The following is a 24,958-nucleotide window of genomic DNA, read 5'->3' as shown; positions in this document are numbered from 1 at the left end:
CACTTACCCGAAGATCAGAGGCTGAATGCCCTTGACTGCTGAAGTGTTCCCCGACTGGAAGGGAACATTCCTGCCTCAATGGACAATCGCCAGACCTATCCACCCAGTAGGATCCATACTGGGAGTGAGATGTTATATAAAATCTAACTTGTATATATGTAAATAAATCCACCTATGTTTATGACAGTTTCCTGAGGAGTTATTATAGTCAGTCTTCAAGTTTTTAATTGATCCCGCATCCACAGTCTTTTGGGGGAGCGAGTTCTCGGTTTCTATTACTCCTAACTGTTTGTCATATATATAAATGATTTGGAGGAAAATGTAACTGGTTTTATTAGTACGCTTGTGGATGACACAAAGGTTGGTGGAATTGCGGATAGCGATGAGGACTGTCAGAGGATACAGCAGGATTTAAATTGGTTGGAGACTTGGGCGGAGAGATCTCAGATAGAGTTTAATCCAGACAAATATGAGGTAATGCATTTGGAAGGTCTAATATAGATGGGAAATATACAGTAAACGGCAGAACCCTTAAGAGTAGTGATAGGCAGAGGGATCTGGCTGTACAGGTACACAGCTCACTGAAAGTGACAACGCAGGTGGAGAAGGTAGTGAAGAAGGCGTACAGCATGCTTACCTTCATCGGCCGAAGATTTGAATTTAAAAATTGGCAAGTCATGTTGCAGCTTTACAGAACCTTAGTTCGGCCGCACTTGGAATATAATGTTCAATTCTGGTCACCACACTACCAGAAGGATGTGGAGGCTTTGGAGAGGGTACAGAAAAGATTTACCGGGATGTTGCCTGGTATGGAGGGCATTCGCTATGAGGAGAGGTTGGAGAAACTTGGTTGGTTCTTACTGGAACAAAGGGTTGAAGGGTGACCTGAGCGGCCTGATAGAAGTCTACAAGATTATGAGGGGCATGGACAGAGTGGATACTCAGGAGATTTTTAGCAGGGTGGATGAGTCAATTACTAGGGGGCATAGGTTTAAGGTGCGAGGGGCAAGGTTTAAAGGAGATGTGCGAGGCAAGAGGGTGGTGGGAGCCTGGAACTTGCTGCCGGGGCAGGTACTTACGATAGTGACTTTTAAGGGGCATCTTGACAAATACATGAATAGAGGGATATGGCCCCAAGAAGGGTAGGGTTTTTTAGTTCAGACTGTCAGCATGGTCGGTGCAGGCTTGGAGGGCCGAAGGGCCTGTTCCTGTGCTGACATTTTCTTTGTTCTTAAATGACCAAACTTTTACATTTAAGATCATGTCCCCTTGTTATATCTTCTCAATTACAGCAGGCAGCTTCTCTGTTGCTACCTTTCGAATCCATTTATTATTGTCTGAACTTCTATTAAATCACCACTCTTCAAGTCAAGTTTATGCAACCTGTTCTCACAATTGAACCTTTTAAACACTTGCATTATTCTGGTGAATCAGAAATGAAATAGGTCTGATACAGCTGTTATATGCCCCATATTCCAGTGTAGTAAGCCGGAATTATATCAAAGGACCTGCATGGTTGGATATATATGTATATATACACAAAACTTCACATTCGTGTTGTATTTTTCAGATACAATTCACAAAATGCAATCTTGAAGTACTATTTGAGAGATTGCAGGGTGTTCTGCTCAAAGCAATGTTTTTTTTAGTGTGATAACATCATGGACTGCTCAAAGAAGGTTCTTAGTCTAGCTTATAATTGGGTTAAAAATGTTATATTTTGTAGAAGGTTGTGCTACAGACCTGGAGCACAGTTTTTGAACTGAATGTCATCAATAGCTGCTCCACCTCCAAAATTCTTCGTACGGATTCCTTCAAAAATGACTTTGAAGTTACGCATCCTTCTCAATTCGATCACTGCCTTGTTCCATCTATCACCCTGGTTCCCAGTTTTGTTCCATACTTCAGAGAGATCTTCATCTGTCTGAAATAAAAGCAATTAAAAAACATCTTATTAATAATGCAATCAACAATCTCCAAAGCCTTGGTAACAGTCAAACTGAATCATCCAACTCAATACAAACTGACAATATGAAAGAAATCCGTTACCCGTGTTTTTTTTAATAATGCCTTATAATAAATACTAGAGTTTTCATGTCTTTGATCGGTAGCACACAGAGGTCGGACTATAAAAAAAACTAGCAGCCAAACCGGGTGATCGTTAATCCTGTTTCTGTTCCTGCCCTTGGCCATTTTCAATAGGTTAGGGGATGGAGCAGATCCCAGAATCCACCTGCTCCAATGAATGAAGAAGGCAATGTTCTGGTCACATTGAGGGCCCAGTGAGTTTTCTCATTTTCATGGCGGCAGCCGGACATTAGCAGCTGTCCGCTTTTGCTCCAATCGTATGGCAGCATGAACCCTGGATTGGAGATGGCAAGTGTTTAAAAGGTAAATTCGGTACAGTGCATCGTGAAATACTGTAGCGCGAGTTGTATCTGTGTTCATTAAGGTGATTCATGGCAGTGCTGTGAATGGAAGATGTAACAAACCCTGAAACAATGTGTGTACTAGGTGCTACTGCCTCCACTGGCAAGCTGTTGAGAAAAAGATCAACAGTGAAAACGGGCACAAGTCTTCTGATTAGCCAAAAAGTTGATCAAATGGATAAAACGGTAGAGTACATTTCATACTATTGAAAGGATAGCCAGTATGAAAACAGTGGGCCAAACCCTGCCTAGTGATGCCATAAAGGCGAACCACGATTGGGCGGAGAATCAGGCGTTAGCCAAAATCGAGGTCCGCGCCCGATCCCAATTCTGATTGTTGCCTTTTTACCCTTTATGTGAACCACAAGCTGTTTCTTATATTGACCAAATGACCGCACAACCAGTATGTTAGCACAAAAACAGTTTATTAATAACACAAAACTTGTATCTCTATGCAATAATACACGCGGCTCCGTACTAAACTACACCTAACTACTAAGATGACCTTTACTTAATTTCGAGTGACCAGCACTCGTGTGTGCGAGATAAGGCCCACATGATTGGGACCACGTGGTTGGTTGGAAGTTGTTGGGTTCGTCTCAGCTGGGCTTGTCCTTCAGGAATGGTCACTGATCCTTGATTTTGGTTGTTCTGTTACAGTTGGTCGCACACATGCCGGTCCCAAAAGAGACCGATCTCGTGTGCGCAGGGCTTTTTATCCTTTGTCTCTTTTGCGCCCTTTTGGGCGGTCCTTACTCCAGGTCTAATGGATCAATAGGGTTTTTTTATCACCCTCATCGATCTTAGCCAATTAGGGGGCGGATACCTCGATGGCTGGGCCAGCCCGAGCTATCATTATCCCAGGCACGTAGGCCTTTCCAAATAAGGGGGGGCGGGGGGGGGGGGGGGGGGGGGGGGGGGGGGGCGGCGCTGGTTAGTCTGCTATCGTTGATGGTCCTTAATGCAAATGCTATTGCCTTGGGGAAAATGGTAATTGATTCTCAATGGATGCAAGTTTCAGCCAAGTCTGGTTTCTTTGCACAATACACAGAGGCTGTGTTGTGTACCTGTCTGTGTCCCAAATTGACCACAATTCCCATGGTCCTTTGTAGGTGGCCATTTTACATGGCTACACCATTCAGGCGCCATGCTCCGGTCCCTCGCTGGTGGTGAGAATGAGGTTTGCTCTGCTAGTCAGCGGCAGCATTTGCATGCATTTATATATGATTAGCGTGTTGGAAACAGTATGCTCCGCCCTTCCGCGATGCTCCGCTCCTCTCAGGCGGGAGTCTCACAGGCGTGAATTACTGCAAGCATTTACAAATGTGGACTTAATGCCATGGCTGCGAGGGGGAATGGGAGGCTAAATAACACTGAAAACCATCAAGCTTGCTGGGGAATGGCTGCCGCAGCCCAGGGGTAATAGCGCACAGTGACTTGGGTGCAAAGTCCGTGGACTGGGCGTGTCCCCCTCGGATTAGGGTGGCGCAGACCGCCATTGCCGCAGTCTGTCGTTTAAACACATTACTTTGGTGCTACTTACAGGCTTCTGGCTGCTCACACTGCTGAGTCCTTTAAATGCTCAGAAGGCCTCTAGTCATCTGGGAACCTACCCTGGCTGCCCCACTGGGCACTCTCATACCCCAACTGTATCATCGAGGATCAAGCTCAATCAGGAGCCCTCCAGGTGTTGACACTCCTGAGAAGTGCTTACCCATTGCAGAGGAATCAAGGAATCAGCAGAGCTCACCCCAACCAGAGGACACCTGCACCGCAGCCTTTGGAACCCTCCCTGGTTCTCTGCCCATCCCAGGGTAGAGGACTCACCAGTGATCCCCACCCCTCAGGATCACCAGCTGTCTCCTCCTGGTGAGACTGGCAGACTGGCAGTGCCTCTGTCACTAGCGCTGTTCAGGAGGGTAGGCTTGAGTCTGTGACCCAACCTGGGAAGAGCATATCTCTCTGCTCCTTACTGGCATGGAGCTGTGTGCCCACCTCAGGACCCTGCAGGTCTTCTCTGAGCCATCTTGGTGGCAGCAAATCACAACAATATCCACTATCAACACTTAGGGCTGAATGTTCCGACCCAACTCCCTAAGTGTTGATAGTGGATATTGTTGCGATTTGCTGCCACCAAGATGACTCAGAGAAGATCTGCGGGGGTCTGAGGTGGACACACAGCTCCATGCCAGTAAGGAGCAGAGAGACACCCTCTTCTGACCCACCGCTGGCGGTGTGAATGATTACATGCTGCACACCACCGTGTAATGATCCATTTGCATCTATTTAGCAAGCCTGGCGCCCTATGCTCTGCCTACCCTTGATTCTCCAGTTCCCGTGGCCAGGAACCACGTGGCCACGATTCATTTGTGGTCTCTACAATCATGGCCCTGGTATGGTAGACGTTGCGGTGGCCAGAGAGCAACCGTTGCCCCTTTGGTCCACTACGATATCCACCATGCCAGGGCCACAATGGCAGAGACCATCAGTACCCATCCGGGGCCCAACCACCCTCCCGTGCACAATACATCGATACTCCTGTAATAGGGGGACATCCCCCCAGGACCTCTGTAATAGGGAAATCTCCCACAAGGACCCTGTAATAGGGGAACACCCCAGGAACCACTATAATAGGGGGACTCCCCTGGACCCTTTTAGTGGTGAACCCCAGGGACCCCTGTAATGGGGGGAGGGGTCTACCACAGGGACCCCTGTTACGGGGGGAGGGGTCTACCACAGGGATCCCTGTTATGGGGGGACCCCCTCAAGGGGGGAATCAATGATTCCCCTGCCTTTGATTTTAGCCTCAGAGCTGTTTTCAATGGGTGAAGAGTGGATATGAGTTATAAACACACATGCTGCGACTGAAATGAGCCCTGGGATATTTTAGCATATGGGGCGGGATTCTCTGACCCCCCCCACCGGGTCGGAGAATCGGCGGGGGGCGGCGTGAATCCTGCCCCCGCTTTCCGCCGAATTCTACGGCGGGGGGGGGGGGGGCACGGGCCGATCTGGCCCCAGGGGGTGCCCCCACGGTGGCCTGGCCCGCGATCGGGACCCACCAATCCCATGGCGGGCCTGTGCCGTGGGGGCACTCTTTTCCTACGCATCGGCCGTGTCAGCCTCCGCGATGGCCGACGTGTAGGTGAACCCACTCCGCGCATACGCGGGGATGACATCAGCAGCCGCTGACACTCCCGCGCATGCGTGGACACGCGAGGCCGGCGGAGTCCCTTCGGCCCCGGCTGGCGTGGCGCCAAAGGCATTCCACGCCAGCCGGGTATGGGAGAATCCCACCCATGATCTCTACTGAACATCTGTAATTGGCGGGGCGCAAACCACTCCGGCACCGGCCTGGACCCTGAAGGTGCGGAGGATTCCGCACCTTTGGGGCGGGCCGACGCTGGAGTGGTTCACGCCACTCCGTTACGCCAGGACCCCCCCGACCCTCCGGGTATGGGAGAATCCCGCCCATGATCTCTACTGAACATTTGTAATTCCATACTTTGTTAAACAACATTGCAACCCAGGATTCACAATGTAGACGCATTGTGTGTTGTGTGTCGTAGTTGCTGTAATGATGGAAATGCCACTTACCCATTTTCCTGTCTTCATAAAGGATAGCTGTTTTGGCAGAGCAGGTGGAGAGGCCGATGGGTTAGATAGCTAGGAAGGTGACGTAGAATTTACCCTCCCATGTCTCAAGGGTGTCATCTATTATTTTTTAAATTCCAACTAAGGGGCAAATTAGCGTGGCCAATCGACCTACCCTGCACATCTTTGGATTGTGGGGGTGAGGCTCACGCAGACACAGGGAGAATGTGCAAACTCTACACGGACAGTAACCCGGAGCCGGGATCGAACCCGGGTCCTCAGCGCCATGAGGCAGCAGTGCTAACTACTGTGCCACCCTCCAAGGGTGTCATCTTAAACACAAAGGAACTGATGGCCAGAATCCCATCTGTGGAAATTCATTTTTTTAAAAACCTCTACCTTGAGAACAGGCTTTCGAACACTTTCAAAAGGACACTTTGACAGACATAACCTGTTGATTGCTGCAGTCACCTCATCTTGCTGAGCCACTGTAGACAAACACTTAATCTGATGAGTGGAATTAGTCCATGTAAACTGATTTTCACTTCAAACAGGTTTAGTGTAGGCAGAAAGAAAAGTCCGACAGTGACGTGGGAGAGGTGAAAACAGTAGGTAAAGGATAACACTGGCAGCCACAGCTTGGATCCTGCATCCAGGTAGTTCCATAGAATATGTTGCTTGACTGTTTTAACCTGAGACAGCAACATCATTCAGCAGCACAGTGAGTAACCGAGGAAGCCTTCTATAGCAATTAAATTGTTTACTCTCAATGGAGGCAGCCTCAAAAACATGGCCAAACATTATTTGTTTCAACTCGTTTATTTGTAACAAAAACATGAACTTAAAGAAACCCAGAGAGTTCGCCTGGCTGGCCATTGACATTGCAGCACTCAGTGAGGTTCACACATGGAGGCTTCCAGAGTGCCAAAAGCCGATCTTTATCATGAACGATGCTCCAGTAAGCGAGACTGAGGTGCTCCTCACAAACGCTTCAAAGACCAGCTGGAAAGACAGCTCCCTCTGCCTGATATTGACCCATGGGTGGAGAAGCAAGAAGCTGCTGATAGAGTCAATCAGGGAAGCAACCTGAATCTTCAAAACAGCCGCAGGGCAGCTGAGGAACGGAGCAAACTTACAAAATGGTTTATTTACATAAAATATATGCAAATTATAATGGGCTGATGGCAGGATGATAGAATAGGTCGATAGGCAGGCTGATGATCAGTGAGACAGCGATTATCAGATGGACGAACAGACAATTAGACAAACTGACAGACGGTAATTAGCATATTTCTAAACAATGAAAAGTTTAAAGTTGATCTACTTTTTAGATTTAAGAAAATAATTTAATCTTGGACAAATGAATGCTCAGTTAATTAATGATGTTGCAAATCGATATTAGGCACCTTTAATTTCTAAACAGGTTATTCATTCCCATAAAACATATGCAGCGGAATTCTCCATTCCTGAAACTAAGGGCGCGATTCTCCCAAAACGGGAGAAATCGTAAGGCTGGCGTCAAACCCGGGCGGGTTTGACGCCAGCGCGCCCCTAGCAGCCCGACGCCGTAGGCTCCGGCATGACGGGCTTAACGAATATCGTTAAGCCCGCTTGCCGGAGTTAGCGCCGGCTGACGCGTCATATGACGTCAGCCGCGCATGCGCGGATTGGAAGACTCCAACCCGCGCATACGCGGATGACGTCATCGCGTATTTGCGCGAAACCCGCGCATGCGCGGGCCGGAATGCCCCTCAGCCGCCCCGCGAATGGATTCTGCGGGGCGGCGGAAGGACAAATAGTGCGCGGGCAGCGGGCCCGATGCCCGCGATCGGTGCCCACCGATCGCGGGCCCATGGCACCCTTGGCACGGCCGTGGTACTGCCGTGCCAATCGGTGCCATGGTTATAAAAAGCGAGTTGTTCCCGCCGTTTTTACGAACGGCCAGACCAGGTGTGTTTGCCGTTCGTAAAAACAGCGTAAAGGGCTGGGACTTCGGCCCATCTATCAGCTGTGAATCGCTGCCGGCCGTAAAAAAACAGCGGCAGCGATTCGTGTCGGGAGTTGGGCGGGGGGGTGGGGGGGGGTAGAATAGCGGGAGGGCAGGAAAAATGTCGGGAAGGCCCTCCCGCTATTCTCCGACCCGTTGTGGGGGGCGGAGAATCGGGCCCTATGTGTTGACGGCAGGCGCAGGATTCGTGGCATTCCATGACAGCAAAACTGGCACAACGATTGGACCAATTCAGCGACTGTTAAGGGGCACAATCAATTCCAATGGGAAAAGGTGCTGGATTTACAGGGTCCAGATTGACACTCAGGAGGCTGACAAGCTGCACTGCACATACACACTTGACTTCCCACGCACACAGCATCCCAGCCAACAAGATGGCAGCAAGAGAGCGGCCCCAAGTTTCACCGACAGCGAGCTGGAGACCCTCCTGGGTGCAGTGGAGGAGAGGCAATTGACCCTGTACCATGGCCTGAGAAGGAGGCTGGCGGCCACCGCTGTTCGCCATGCCTGGGTGCAGATGGCAGAGGCGGTCAGCACCATGAGCAACACAATCTGGACAGGCCAGCAGTGCAAGAAAAAACTGCACAACCTCCTCAGGGCAGCCAGGGTGAGTAGGCAACACTGCGCGCCTGGCGCGAACCCATGTCCCACACACCTATAACCTGATCCCGGCCCCCGCACTCGGAGGGCGGCCGAGCCCCACCCTGCACAACACACCAGCACTCATACTGGCCGCTATGGCCGGATGCCTTGGCCACTGAGGCCACCAGCTGCCTGCCCCCTGGGCTGCATGCGTCGGACTGTCTAACGCTGTTGTTTTCTGTTCCCAACCTCTCCCCCTGCCTCCAGGAGGAGGCCACCCATAACCGCTGGGAGCAGGAGACAGCTGGAGGGAAACCGCCCGACCTGCAGCCCCTCACCGTGGCAGAACAGAGGGCCTTGGACGTGGTCGGTGGCCTGGAGGAAAGAGAGGTTGCCGGGGTGGAGTTCGGCCACAGGCAAGGAAGTGAGACCCTGCTGAGTTGCGGTTCCCCATGACATGTGTGTCAGCCCCCCCCACCCAACACCACCCCCCCACCACCCCCTTCCCCTCACCCCACACCAAGCACACCCTCACATCACCCTCACCCCCACACCACCCTCACGCTCAGCATTACCCTAACCCTGTTGTGCGGCAGGTATGTATCACCGAGGGGGTTGCAGGTGAGGGGGTGTTGCGGGTGGGTGGGTGGGTGGTGGTGGGACGTGGTATCCCTGCCCCTCAGCAGTCGCCCCGCCCATAAATCGGTGAACCTGGAGGTGATCAGAGCATCCCCTGTGCATTGGTCCAGGCGCACACATCGTGCGGCTTCCCATGCCTGCTTGGGCCTCACATCCTGTCCAGCCCTGCCATCCCCCGCATCCTCCTGGTCGGAGAAGGCCTGGCCTTCATCCTACTCCTCCAGCACGTCACCCCTATGCTGCGCGATGTTGCGGAGGACGCAGAAGGCCATCTTCAGGCGGCCGAAGTACCGCTCGATCACACCCCTGGTTGCTGCATGGGCATCGTTTAGTGGGTCTCCATGCCGGTCTGTGGCCTCCGGATAGGTGTCATCAGCCACGACTGAAGTGGACAACCCCTGTCACACAGGAGCCAACTCCCCAGCTGGGGGGTTGGATGGAGGGGGGATGGGGGTCTCGTGCATGCCAGGAATAGTGGAGTGTGCCAGGATGAAAGTGGCATGCACACTGCCCGTGTATCGGGTACAGACGTGTATGATGCGCAGCTGACATATCAGCTATACCTTAATCGAGTGGAATCCCTTTTGGTTGGTGTAGAGCGGTCTGTCATCTGCAGGTGCTTGTAAGGCGACATGCATTCTGTTGATCACGCCCTAGACCCGGGGCATGTCGATGATGGTGGCAAACCCCGCTGCCCGGGCATCCTGGTGGGCTCGGTCCACATTGAAATGGCTGTAATGTGCCGACTAGGCATCGTGGACGCACGGGTACACCGAGATCTGTGAGATCCTGGGCAGGTCCCCACTGAACACCTGGAAGGACCCCATCGAGTAAAGGTTCAGGGTGACCATTAACTTGACAGCCACTGGGAGCGGGTATCCTCCCCCATAACCACGCGGTGCCTGGTGTGCCATGATCTGGCAGATATGTCTCACTGTCGCCCTGCTCAGCCAGAGTCTTCGACGGCATGCCTGGTCTGGCAGGTCCTCAAATGGTATACCCATTTGTACACCCCTCTGGTACACCCGAGGCCTCATGCAGAACCTCCTTGGCATCTGGATAAAATCAAATTACTACGGATGCTGGAATCTGACAGCATTTGTAGGGAGGGAAAAGAGCTAACGTTTCGAGTCCAGATGACCCTTTGTCAAAGCAGTGACAGCTTTGTGATAGAAACTGGGCGGCATGGACAAGCTGGGCCAAAGGGCCTGTTTCCATGCTGTAAACGTCTATGACTCTATGACCCCTCTCTCTTCCTCAGCAGCTACAAAGCCGGTTTCATGATTTTTAAAAGTACAAGTGAACTGCGTCGTCAGGAACTCGGCCCATCGGAGGAGGAGAATTGCGTAGGCGCCAGAGAATACTGGGTCAGGCCCGCTAATGTATACAAACGGTGCTTAATGTATGTGTGATCCAGACCGCATTGACACCACTGCCGAGGTGACGGAGAATTGCGATTTGCCGTCAAATCGGCACCCGCTGCGATTTTGTCGTTGGAACTTATTCTCCACCCAATTGCGTTTCCCGATTTCGGTGTCAGCCAACGGAGAGTCCCGCCCAGTGTCTTTTTGATCGCTTGTGGCTAAAGGATTAATGTTCTGGTCTCAGCAGTCAATTTATCTGGGGGTGGGCTGACCCTGACCTGTGGATCATGGAAGTACAAAAAGAAGATAGCCGATCAATATGACAAAGTGGATGAACTAACGGGTTCATATTATTCATAGATATAAATGTGTATGATATAATTGGGATTACGGAGACATGGCTGCAGGGTGAACAGGGATGGGAACTGAATGTCCCAGGCATCTCAGTATTTAGGAAGGACAGGCATGAAAGAAAAGGTGGTGGCATGGCACTGCTGGTTAAAGAGGAAATTAACACAATAGTGAGAAAGGATATTAGCTCTGACAATGGGGAATCTGTATGGGTAGAGTTGAGAAATACCAAGGGACAAAAAACATTAGTGGGTGTCATAAATAGACCCCCAAACTGCACTGGTGAGGTTGGGCATGGCATTAAACAAGAAATTAATGATGCATGTAATAAGGGAATATCAGTGATCATGGGTGATTTTAATCTTCACATAGATTAGGCAAATCAAATTAGCCACAATGCCGTAGAGGAGGAATTCCTGGAGTGTATACGGGATGGTTTTCTTGACCAATATGTTGAGGAACCAATTAGTGGGCAGGCCATCTTAGACTGGGTACTGTGTAATGAGAAGGGGATTATTGCCAATCTGGCTGTACGAAATCCCTTGTGGATCAGCGACCATAACATGAAAGAATTTTTTATCAAGGTGGAGAGTGAAGTAGTTGATTCGGAGACTAAGGTGCTGAATCTTAATAAAGGGAACTATGAGGATATGGGGCGTGAGTTGGCCTTGATAGATTGGGGAGAGTTACTTAAACGGATGACAGTGGATAGACAATGGCAAACATTCAAGGAATGCATGGAGGAACTACAGCAACTGTTCATTCCTGTCTGGCACAAAAGCAAAGAGGGTAAGAGGGCCAATCCATGGCTTACAAAGGAAATTAGAAATAGTATCCGATCCAAGGAAGAAGCAGACAGATTGGCCAAGAAAAATAATAGGTCTGAGGATTGGGAGCAGTTTAGAATTCAGCAAAGAAGGACCAAGGGATTGATTAAGGGGAACGTACAGTACAAAAGGAAGCTTGCAGGGAACATAAAGACTGACACTATGAGTTTCTACACTCTTATGCATAATACGGGACAGAAAATGCATAATAAGGGTCAAAGAAATGGCTGAGCAATTAAATACATACTTTGGTTCTGTCTTCACAAATGAGGACACAAATCAGATCCCAGAAATGTTGGAGAATGAAAGGTTTAGTGAGAGGGAAGAACTGAGAGAGATCAACATTTGTAGAGAAATGGTGCTGGGAAAACTGATGGGATTGAAGGCGGATAAATCCCCAGGACATGAGAATCTGCATCCCAGAGTGCTTAAGGAGATGGCTCTGGAAATAGTGGAAGCATTGGTGGTCATCTTCCGGAATCCTCTGGACTCTGAAACTATCTCTGCAGATTGGAGGGTAGCTCATGTCACTCCAATATTCAAAATGGGAGGTAGAGAGAAAGCAAGGAATTATAGACCAGTAAGCCTAACATCTTGTTAGGGGAAAATGCTTGAATCCATTATCAAGGAATTTATAGCGGAACATTTAGAAAACAGTGACAGGATTAGTCAGAATCAGCATGGATTTATGAAGGGCAAATCATGCTTGACAAATCTGTTGGAATTCTTTGAAGAGGTAACCAGTACAGTCGACAAGGGGGAGCCAGTCGATGTGGTATATTTGGACTTTCAGAAGGCGTTTGACAAAGTCCCGCATAAGAGATTATTGTGCAAAATTAAAAATGCAAGGCATTGGGGGAAATGTGTTGAGGTGAAGAGAAAACTGGTTGGCAGAGAGGAAACAAAGAGTAGGGATTAATAGGTCCTTTTCAAATTAGCAGGCAGTAACCAGTGGGGTACCACAGGGATTGGTGCTGGAACCCCAGCTATTCACAATATATATTAATGATTTGGATGAGGGAACGAAATGTAACATCTCAAATTTTGCAGATGATACCAAATTAAGTGGGAGGGTAAATTGTGACGAGGATGCAGGGATCCTACATCAAGATCTGGACAGGTTGGTGAGTGGGCAAATCAATGGCAGATGCAGTATAATTTGGATAAGTGTGAGGTTATTCATTTTGGAATCAAAAACAGGAAGGCAGATTACTACCTGAATGGTTGTAAATTGGGAGGGGGGTGTGCAGCGGGACCTGGGTGTCCTTGTGCAGCTTCGCTGAAGGTAAGCATGCAGGTGCAGCAGGCGGTAAAGAAGGCTACTGGTATGTTGGCCTTCATTGCAAGAGGTTTTGAGTATAGAAGCAGGGATGTGTTGCTGCAATTATACAGGGCCTTGGTGAGACCACACCTGGAGTATTGTGTGTAGTTTTGGTCTCCTTCTCTGAGGAAGGATGTTCTTGCTCTCGAGGGAGTGCAGCAAAGGTTTACCAGACTGATTCCAGGGATGGCGAGACTGTCATATGAGGAGAGATTGACTAGGTTGGGATTATTCTCGCTGGAGTTCAGAAGAATGAGGGGGATCTCATAGAGACTTAGAAAATTCTAACAGGACTAGACAGGGTAGATGCAGGGAAGATGTTACCAATGATAGGTGTGTCCAGAACCAGGGGTCACAGCCTGAGGTTTCAGGATAAACCATTTTGGACAGAGATAAGGAGCCATTTCTTCACACAAAGAGTGGTGAGCCTATGGAATTCATTACCACAGGAAGTAGTTGATGCTAAAACTTTGAATATATTCAAGAGACGGCTAGATATAGCACTTGGGGAGAATGGGATCAAAGGCTATGGGGAGAAAGCAGAATTATTGTTGGATGATCAGCCATGATCGTGATGAATGGCGGAGCAGGCTCGAAGGGCCAAAAGGCCTCCTCCTGCTCCGATCTTCTATGTATCTATGCATCAATCTTTCTATGTATCTATGTGTCTCTGTACATCAGCAGATTTATACAGTAATAGCAGCAGTAACTAAGCTAACAATTCCAAGGCCTTAACTTTTTGCTTTAAGTAGCAATACAGGGACACAAAGCAGGCATAGTGCCCAATGCTTCAAGTTTGACAGGTCAGAAATTGGTGTCACTTAAGCACAAACTTTAAGAGAAGCTGCCCAAGTTACATGGCTTGTTATTCCTTGCAGTGCAGTTGATATCCATGTTAAACATAGAGTAAATGCACTACTTCTGATGAAGCAACAGTGAAAGATGATAACAGCCCACTGATTTCCCCAGGCAGAGTATCCACAGGGAACTTTAACAATCACTTCTAATTTTAGCTCTTGTAACCAGTGGTCTAATAAAATAGAGTCCATTCTGGGCGGGATAGCAGGGTTGTTCTTGGCCCTTAGTATGCTGGGAAAAACCCCGCTATCTAAGGGCACTCTGTTATTTTTAGTGCCCCGGCGGGGAATGCACTCAGTGTCATTTCCTGCACGGATTTCCAGGCTGCCACCTTGCCCAAAGGTCAACCACCCTGGGGCCTCCGATTGCCTGGGAAACCTCCTCCCCCAGGTACCATTCTACCTGTTCCCGTTTGTGGGACTTCACTCACCTGATGAAGGGACTACGCTCCCAAAGCTCCTGATTCCAAATAAACCTGTTGGACTTTAACCTGGTGTTGTAAGACTTCTTACTATGCTCCCCCCAGTCCAACACCAGCATCTCTACATCATGTCAACTCTTCTAGACTTACAAACCTCTCCTCCAGGCATAGATCCCTTGTCCTCACCAGCCCCACCTCTCTCCACCTTCCTCATCTGAGGACCAAAAGTACACTGGACAAGCAGTTTCCAATTTGAACCTCAGGTTTCGAAGAAGAATCGTATTGGACTTCAAACCGAAGCCCTGTTTCTATCTCCACAGATGCTGCCAGACCTTCTGAGCTTTTACAGCACTTTCCTTTTTCTGCTGTCTTCTCACTTTCATTTCCCTGGCAAGTACCAAGAAGCCTGGCAAACCTGTGCACATATAGTTCAACTCACAAATTCCAGTCAAAACAATTGATAACAGTGTCTTTGCTCATTATAGTTGGCAATATGCCTCTCCCACTGAGGTTTCCCATTGTTTCCTGACACTCCATCAATTTTAGCTCTTGTAACCAGCAACATACTGGCAGACCCGCTTCTATAGTTTAGAAATCATCCCTTTGTCTCCAATCTAAGACACGCCCTTAACATGCATAATCTGCTTTCAATGATTGTTTATTCCATGTAGAAATAAAATAGTTGATTGCTTGAATACATTCTGTGGGTTGGATTGTCTGCTCCCTCCGCAGCATGTATTGCAGTGATGAAATGGCCGCCATTGGCCAGCGGGCGGGATGTTCTGGTCCCTCCTCTTCGATGGGTTTCCCCATTGTTTGCACCTTCCGCTGCTGGCGAATCCATGGCAGGAGGCCGCTACTGGGGGAAACCGAAAGATCCCGCCAGCAGGAATGGCCGGAAAAGTTTGGCCACAATATCTATACTTATGCTGTGTATTCAACAAACATTTTCATATTGGCATGACCACATCACAAAATAGAGCGGATTAATTAAGCACTGTATCTATTCTAGTTCATCAAGAAAGAACATATAGCCCCAGTTGAATAAAACATTAATCAGCTAACGTATTTTCCAAAATCTAATAAAACATTACTTCACTTGATATCGAAGTGAGGTTTATGGATATAGTATTTTGGTAGATAGTGGCCATTGCTGAATATTCTGAGAACAACGGCACTGCATTGTCCAAGGAAATGTAAATGCTTGTTTAACTGGTTCATTATTGGAGCATATTGATGAGGTGAATAAGCACATAAAGTAATGAGTCAGAGAGACACTGTCAGGAGCTGTCAGGACCATTTTTCACTTACTTTTCCTCTTGATCCTTGCAACACCCTACAACACTTCAATGGTACTCTGCTCATGTGTGTGGACTGCGGTTGAGTTATTTGCAAAATGGAAGTAGCACAAGCATGGTTAAATATTCAGCTGCACACCTTAGCACGGTAGCACAGTGGAAGGGCAGCATGGTAGCACAGTGGTTAGCACAGTTGCTTCACAGCTCAAGGTCCCAGGTTCGATTCCTGGCTTGAGTCACTGTCTGTGCGGAGTCTGCATGTTCTCCCTGTGTCTGCATGGGTTTCCTCCGGGTGCTCCGGTTTCCTCCCACAGTCCATGATGTGGAGGTTCGGTGGATTGGCCATGCGAAATTGTCCTTATGCCCAAAGAGTTTAGGTGGGGTTACAGGGTTACAGAGATAGATTGGAGGTGTGGGCTTAAGTGGGGTTCTGTTTCCAAGGGCCGGTGCAGACTCAATGGGCCGAATGGCCTCCTTCTGCCTTGTAAATTCTATGATTCTATGAATTCCCTGTATTCTCTCTGTCTCCCTTTTTAATTAGTGGGGTTACTTTAGCTACCCTCCAATCTGTAGGAACCATTCCAGAGTCTTAGAAGATGACCACCAATGTATCCAGTATTTCTGTGGATAACTCTTAAGCTATCTGGGATGTAGACTATCTGGCCCTGGGAATTTATTGGCCTTCAAACCCATCAATTTCCCCAGCATCAATTCTCTATTAGTATAAATTCCCTTCAGTTTCTCCCTCACACTATACCTCACGTTCACCAACATTTCTTGTACGTTATTTGTGAAGACAGAACCAAAGGATCTATTTAATTGTTCAGCCATTTCTTTGTTTCTCATTACAGATTCCCCTATTCTGACTGTGAGGGACTTACATTTGTAGGTCTTACCTTTGTAATCCGAAATGTTGATTAAGAATGAGGAGGTATATTGGGTGGGATTCTCTCACCCCGGGGCCGGGCTGGAGAATCGCAGTGACCGGCGCGAATCGCGGCACACCGCCTCGACACCGGGACGCAATACTTCAGAGACGGGAGAATTGGTGCTGGTGCGGCGCCGGTCGGGGGCCACTCAATGGAGCCCCCCCCCCCCGGTGATTCTCCGCCCGGGATGGGCCGAGTGGCCGTTCAAAAACTCCCGAGTCCCGCCAGCGCCGTTCTAACCTGGTCTTACCCTGCGGGACCTCGGCATGGAAGGATCCGGGGGTGGCCTGTCAGGGGAGAGGTGTTCCGATCCCATGGGGGCGGGGGCCTCCATGTGGCCTGGCCCACGATCGGGGCCCCCAGGAGAAGGGAGACACTGCGCATGCGTGGAACTCGCGCTGGTTCCGCTGCCCATGTGCAGACCCGCGGTGCCCATCTGATGCTGGGACTGGCAGCTGGAGTGGCGTGGGTCGCTCCAGTGCTGTGCTGGCCCCCTGTTGGGGTCAGAATTGCTGTTCCTGAGGGCATGTTGACGAAGTTTACGACGGCGTCAACACTTAGCCTCAGGATCAGAGAAACACGCCCAGAGTTACTGTTCAGTTGCATTGACTTTCTTGGCATTATTCACACAAAATTGGTAGAAACCAGTTTGGTATAAGATAATTGAAATTTTATCCACACATTATATTCAACGCAATGCAAGTTTCTGTGATTATTTTTCTTTTAGTTTATTAAACATTGGGCTGGAAGCCAGCTTTGTCCATAAAAGCGGCTATACCTCCAGGGTGAATTCATCACCACGAAGAGTTTCTATCAATTTTTCTCATTGATGAGTTTTCGACGAGGCTCTAGACATGAAGTTGGTTCTTTTGGTGCAAGTACACAAATAAGCACATTTTGAAATGTTTTGTATTTTTTTTTTGTTTACCTTACTGAACACTCCATCCCAATGTAACCAGAAAATCGTTCTGTATATTTGTTCAAAGTTATTTTGAATAATCTAAAATCACTCACAGTTGAATGGATTGACCCTGCGATTAAAAACAATTAAGATTTATGACCGGATACATCTCAGCTATATTAATCAAATTGCATGCACGACCATCGTAAAATTATCAGGGAATATTTTTAAAAGCAAAGTTTAAATTAGGAAATGACAATTTCATCCGTTGCTTGGTTCACATCAAGGGAGGGTTTCTGTGATCGTCAGGATCAGCAATTCTGGGCTCTACAGGGGGCCAACATGGCACTGGAGCAGTTCATGCCGCTCCATCTGCTGATCCCGGCGTGAACTGGGTGCCGTGGGATCCGCGCATGTGCAGTGGCACCGGCACCAACGCGCACACGCGCAGTGGCTTCCTTCAACGTGCTGACACCAACGCAACATGGCGCAGGACTACAGGGGTAGGCGCGGAAGAAAGGAGGCCCACAGCCAGAGAGGCTGGCCTGCCGATCGGTGGGCCCTGATCGTGGGCCAGGCTACATCGGAGGCCCCCCCCCGGGGTTGGACCCCCCTCCCCCACCACAGGCCTCCCCCGGACCCTTCAACGCCAAGGTCCCGCCAGCTGAGAGCAGGTGTGGATGGTGCCAGCAGGTCTCGGCGTTTTTACGACGGCCGCTCGACCCATCCTGGGCCGAGAATCGGTGGGCCAGTTGCGTAGAGTGGCACCCGACTGGCGCCGCGCAAACCATGCCAGCGCCAATGGCGCCGATTTTCTGCTCTGCGGAGAATCACGTGCCGGTGTCGGGGTGGCGTGGCGCGATTCACGCCGGTCGTGTGGATTCCACGGCCCGGCGTCGGGCTGAGGGAATCCCGACTCACAGATGGTTCAGTTATTTCAATGCAATGTATTTGAGCTAAAATACGAGACAATAAAGACACTTCTTAAAATGGATAAAAAAGGGGGTGCAATTTGTGCCTGGATCACAGATTGCACTCAAAGTAGAAACAGGTTGATAGGGTTGTGAAGAAGGCCTATGGTGTGTTGGCCTTTATTGGTAGAGGGATTGAGTTCCGGAGCCATGAGGTCATGTTGCAGCTGTACAAAACTCTGGTACGGCCGCATTTGGAGTATTGCGTACAGTTCTGGTCGCCTCATTATAGGAAGGACGTGGAAGTTTTGGAACGGGTGCAGAGGAGATTTACCAGGATGTTGCCTGGTATGGAGGGAAAATCTTATGAGGAAAGGCTGATGGACTTGAGGTTGTTTTCGTTCGAGAGAAGAAGGTTAAGAGGTGACTTAATAGAGGCATACAAAATGATCAGAGGGTTAGATAGGGTGGACAGTGAGAGCCTTCTCCCGCGGATGGAGGTGGCTAGCACGAGGGGACATAGCCTTAAATTGAGGGTAATAGATATAGGACAGACGTCAGAGGTAGGTTTTTTACGCAAAGAGTGCTGAGGCCGTGGCATGCCCTACCTGCAACAGTAGTGAACTCGCCAACATTGAGGGCATTTAAAAGTTTATTGGATAAGCATATGGATGATAATGGCATAGTGTAGGTTAGATGGCCTTTAGTTATTGACTTCCCATGTCGGTGCAACATCGTGGGCCGAAGGGCCTGTACTGCGCTGTATTGTTCTATGTTCTATGTTCTATGTTCTTCTGGCTTACTTTACTGTTGCTATTTTTAAAAATATTGGCATTATTTATTCTATATTCTCATTATACTTTAGTAATTTGCCTAAGCCTCCACCATAATTTCCATAACATTCTGACTGAACTTCTATAACCTTGAGCAGCAAGGCTTCAAATCTCTGTGTTTCACGTGATGCCCTGCATGATAAGTGATGTTTTACTACATGTGTGCAGCAGTGCTGTCCATAGAAAAGAATAATTCCCTGACTTGACCAGGTTGGCTCCTGCTATTCCCGAATTATATCAGGACCACACCAGAAGAAGAAATGTCCAGCACCAACAATGGTATTTAGTAGCAATAACACAAAGGACACACAACATTGGAACCACAAAAATCTTATTTAATACACAAGTCAAGCATGCAAAGCAGAGATGTATTAATCCCCAACAGGATGAATAGCTGGTGCTGAAATGAACTAGGAGAGATCGAGTAATGTTAGTGTGAAGTTAATGATGTGCACAAGCATTCTAATATACTTTTTATAACATTGCGAGCAAATTGCTGAAACCTTGAGTACCAAGGCGCGCCATCTCTGATTGTGATGTCGTCTATTCTGTGAATTACATTGACAAAGCACAGCAGCGCAAGGTTTACAAATCCAATTTCCCAGCAGGTGGGAGAGCTGGAACTGAGAGAAACAAGGCGAGAGATGGTCTAGAAAGTAGAGTGGAGGAAAACAACCTTAATTTCTGTTATGTCGGTGAAAGCAAATCAAAGCCGCATGTTTACATCAGTTTACTGGAGGCAATGTCAGGATCTGCAGTTCTGACAGTAGATTTGCTTGTTGTCTGATCAAATTTGTGAAAACAGCTGAAATACAGACTCAAAGGTAAATGTTTCAATCTATAGATTTATAGAGCACTGTGGGCCACTGTTACAAATGGGATATCCACTTTAATCATCCAATTTATATTCACACCTGCAACAATAAATATGAATTGCAGAGAGGTTCTCACACGAGCTCTGGAGGACTATTTATAGTACAAAGGAATGAGTTGACAATGTAGCTCTAACCTCAGAAGAAATCGTGCTCTGTGCTCTGGTATTTCAGCTTTCATGCTTTTGTTAAGCATATTCATTTGTTACAGGAAATCAGGAATAGTCAATTGTTTTCTGGGATTAAGTTAAGTGAATAGATATTTGAAATTGCAGTTCAACTTTTCAAATTTCTCGGTGGATTTTGTATTTAAGTCAAGCAGCTCTCCAAAATAATGACTGATGTGAAAGGAAAAGCAGAGGCTGACCCAGTTACCTAGGCTCCCTTTCACTCTATATTTGTCTGCGAAGGGGGGGAAAAAGGGTCAGTCTTGAAACCTTTGCGTAATCCCCTTCGTAAATCTGCACAGTAAATCTACAACAATGGAATGTCAATTTATAGCATCACTGTGGTTTCTGGATGACAGCTTTTCAAAGACTGCCTCTGAAATTCAGCAACAAAAGGAAGAGAAGGAAATGTTACAAAATATAAACTGTAATTGAGTCATTGGATCGTAGTCGACACCTCAGCTTCTGCATATGATTTGTCACTGTTGCAATTTAACACGTGACCTGAGATGCGTGACGACCTGAGTAAGATCTTTAACCCATAACTGATGAGTTGTGAAGTGATTAAATACTGCAGGCAATTTTCAAATGGCTTAATCTGAATATATTGGAAAAAAAAGCTTCTTTTTATGGGCAGTTGGGAAAATGCTGCTCTGCTGCTCCTTATTTGAAATGCCTTCAGAATATCAAATTATCTCAGTCCATCGGAGCACCGAAAATAATCGCGAATGCCTCCTGGTGAATTATTTGTCCTCCGAGGCTTCTCCGAAGCTATCCACAATGTTCACTTCCTCATTCCGAGTTACAACACAAAGCACTTTCATACAGCATCAAACAGACCTTTTAATGCTCCTCATTGTATGGCCCAGATAATTAGTTACCAATTAGTTCCTAACAGCACTGTGGCTGTCCTTACACCACATCAACTGCATGAATGCAAGGCAGGGCTCACCACCACCTTCTCAAGGACAATTAGGGATGGGCAATAAACACCGGCCCTGACACCCATGTCAACATGAATGAATAAAAAACAAAGTTACATGCAGTATTCAGAAAGAGGATTAACTAAATTAAAAATAGAGCAATCTTCTTTTTTGAGAGCCTAAAATTACCCCCTGAAATTCCTCTTCCCAGCTCATTCAAAACATCAAAAATGAAGACGATGAGGAAATATTAAATAGAAAGGGCAAGTGGCCATACAAATGTAAGAATTGGGTGCAGGAGTAGGCCACTTGGCCTATCCGGCCTGCTCCGCAATTCAATAAAATTATGGCTGATCCAATAGTAACGTCAACCCCATATTCCTGCCTACCTCCAATAACCTTTCACACCTTTGTTAATCAAGAATCTATCTATCTCTGCCTTAAAAATATTCAAAGACTCTGGGCGCGATTCTCCGCAAATCCGGCGTGCCGTGAAGGCTGGCGTGAAACTGGCCGTGTTTCACACCAGCCTCGGAGCTCCGTCCCGGGACCCGATTCTCCCCCCCGGGCGGGGCTAGTATCGGGGCCGGGGGAATCACGGCGACGCGGAGTTAGCGAACATCGCTAACTACGCCCGCCAAGAGTCACGGCGGCTGACGCACACGATGATGTCAGCCGCGCATGCGCGGGCTGGACGGCTCCAACCCGCACATGTGCGGATGACCTCATCCAACCCGCGCATGCGCGGGCCGTCATGCCCCTCAGCCCGGACTGATCCTGCGGGGCGGCGGAAGAACAAATAGTGCGCGGGTATCGGACCCGCTGCCCGTGATCGGTGCCCACCGATCGCAGGCCCATGACACCCTTGGCACGGCCGTGGTGTGGCCGTGCCAATCGGTGCCATGGTTGTCCGGGACGGGCACTTTGCGGCCTTTTTCACGAACGCTGAAAGCAGGTGTGATCGCGGCCGTGAAAACGGCCATAAACTGCGCGGTATTCGGCCCATCGGCCTGCGGAGAATCGCTGTTCGCCGTAAAAAACGGCGAGCAGCGATTCGTGTCGGGGGGCGGAGAATAGCGAGAGGCCGTGAAAATTGCCGGGAAGGCCCTCCTGCTATTCTCCGACCCGTCGTGGGCAGCGGAGAATCGTGCCCTCTGCCTTTCGAGGTAGAGAGTTCCAGAGACTCATGATCTTTTCAGAGAAAAAAATTCTCCCCATCTTCATCTGAAATGAGTGACCCTTTATTTTTAAACAGTGATGCCTAGTTCTAAATTCTCCGGCAAGAGGAAACGTCCTCTCCACATCCACCTTGTCAATACCCCTCAAGATCTTGATGGTTTTAATCAAGCCGCCTTTTACTCTACTAAACTCTGGTGGATGCAAACCTAACTGGTGGGATTTTCCAGCCACTTCTGCCCAGACCGCAAATCCCACTCGAGGTCAATGGACCTTTGAAAATGGTCCGTCAAATTCTCTGCCCACCCATGACAATTCCTGTGGTGGGTGGGACTGGAAATGTTACCCCAACCTTTCCAATCTTTCCTCATAAGACAGCCCATTCCTTCCAGAGTAGTCTGGTACACCTTCACGGAACTTCTAACTCAATCACGGGCAGGATTCTCCGTTGGCCGATGCCGGACTGGCGAAACGCGATTGGGCAGGGAATCGGTTTTGATGCTGAAATCATGGCGGGCGTCGGGTTTACACAATTGCAATTCTCCTGTGCCTTGGCGCCGGCGTAAGTGCATTCATTCCACATAACATTAAGAAGCACTGAACACAGGAAAGGCCAGGGCCCTGGCAAGAGCCTGGCTGTGAGACTGAAAGCCTGCATACAAAGCTATTCAGTACCGCTACAACTATCAACAGCTCTATCAACAATGTGGAAGGTTGCCCAGTTATGTCCTATTCACAACAAACAGGATTGGGCTAGAAATTCCTCTGCCCTAATTTTTGGCATGTGACTTTTCAGATTGAGGTGGGAAACACACATGGTTCATGTCATCAATGTATTTGAGTGATTGAGTGAGGCATTTGCTGATGCAACTCTGAAGCTGATCTCTTCTCGTAACACTGCCAGCAAGCTCTGCACATAGCAGGAGACACTTGAAACTTGTTTTCCATTCACATAGTGCAGTCTTTACTGCTCTTTCTTAAATGGAGTGGTCTTTAAAAGGGTATCTTCACATAAGATCCCTGCAATGCAAATCTTTTGGAAGGTGACACCAGAGCAGACAAGGCGATCCAGGTTAATGAATATGGCACTACAGGGCATTAGTGATGCAGATTGGCATGAGGAGAGATATACTATGGTACAAGGAGATTGAGGAGCCCAGGGATCCTCAAGGACTACCCTCCAAAAGAATTGCAGGCAGGTGGCTACAAAGGTCAATCCCCCAAGTCTGTAATTGAAGACCTGGCAGCTGTACTACAAGAAGTCTAAAGATGGTATTCGGGTGGTCAGCACAGCGATTGTACCTTCACATGACAATTACTGACCACCACCACAGCCCCAGCTTCTCGTGCTGCTCAATGTACCGCACCCCATCAACATCCCTAACAGTTAGGACTCACATATGCTGAACATGCAGAAACCCCTCCTCACCCTGAAACGCCTATTGATTCTGCCAACCTCACATCTGCCCATCTCAACTCCACTTACCCTCAGTTATTCAGGAACATAGGAGCAGAAGTAGGCCATTTAGCCCCTCAAGTCTGCTCCACCATTCAACTTCAGCATGGTTGACCTTCTACCTCAGTGTCATTTTTCTGCACTACCCCATGATATATCAGGCAAATGGAATATACTGTGGGGAAATATGAGGTTGTCCATTGTGGCAGGACAAACAAAAAAGATGCATTTTATCTAAATGGTCGTAGGGTCATAGAGTTTTACAGCATGGAAAGAGGCCCTTCAGCCCATCGTTTCCGCACTAGCCATCGAGCACCTTTTACTCTAATCGTTTTTTCCAACATTTGGACTTGTATGATATGGCATTTCAAATGCTCATCTAAATGCTTCTTAAATGTTGTGAGGGTTCCCGCTTCTATCACCCTTTCAGGCAGTGAGTTCCAGATTCCCACCACCCTCTGGTTGAAAAATATTTTCCTCACATCTGCTATAAACCTCCTGCCTCTTACCTTAAATTTATGCCCCTGACTATTAACCCCTCCAAAAAGCAGAAATATTTCTTCCTCTCCACAATTACAATGCCCCTCATAATTTTATACACCTCAATCAAGTCCCTCCTCAGCCTTCACTGCTCCAAGGAATACAGCCCCAGCCTATCCAGTCGCTCTTGATAGCTGCAATGCTCCAGGCCAGGCAACGTCCGGGTGAATCTCCTCTGCACCTTCTCTAGTGCAATCACTTCCTCCCTACAGTATGGCAATCAAAACTGCACACAGTACTCCAGCTGTGACCTAACCAATGTTTTATACAGCTCGATCATAACCACCCTCCTCTTATATTCTCTGCCTCGGTTAACAAAGGCAAGTGGTGAGAGGTTACAGAGATGCAGAGGGATCTGGGTGTCCTAGTGCATGATTCATAAGGTTAGTACACAGCTATAATAAAGCTATAATAATAGTATTTATTGTCACAAGTAGGCATATATTAACACTGCAATGAATTTATTGTGAAAAGCCCCTAGTCGCCACATTCCGGCGCCTGTTCAGGTACACAGAGGGACAATTCAGAATGTCCAAATTACATAATAGCACATCTTTC

The 24,958-nt window shown here is 48.2% G+C and overlaps 1 protein-coding gene across 1 annotated transcript in view; it reads right to left on the bottom strand.

Moving 5' to 3' along the window:
• The window catches only part of malrd1 (MAM and LDL receptor class A domain containing 1), a 499,008-nt gene that overhangs the window by 169,818 nt on the left and 304,232 nt on the right, over window positions 1-24,958 (bottom strand). Inside the window, exon 28 of the mRNA XM_038796452.1 lies at window positions 1,744-1,924. Within this exon, the coding sequence (XP_038652380.1) occupies window positions 1,744-1,924 (181 nt within the window). The remainder of the gene's footprint in view (window positions 1-1,743; window positions 1,925-24,958) is intronic.

Source organism: Scyliorhinus canicula, chromosome 5 (genome assembly GCF_902713615.1).
Source record: "Scyliorhinus canicula chromosome 5, sScyCan1.1, whole genome shotgun sequence".
Lineage (NCBI taxonomy): Eukaryota > Metazoa > Chordata > Chondrichthyes > Carcharhiniformes > Scyliorhinidae > Scyliorhinus > Scyliorhinus canicula.
Note: the sequence above shows the minus strand (reverse complement) of the source record. Positions and strands in the feature narration are given on the sequence as shown.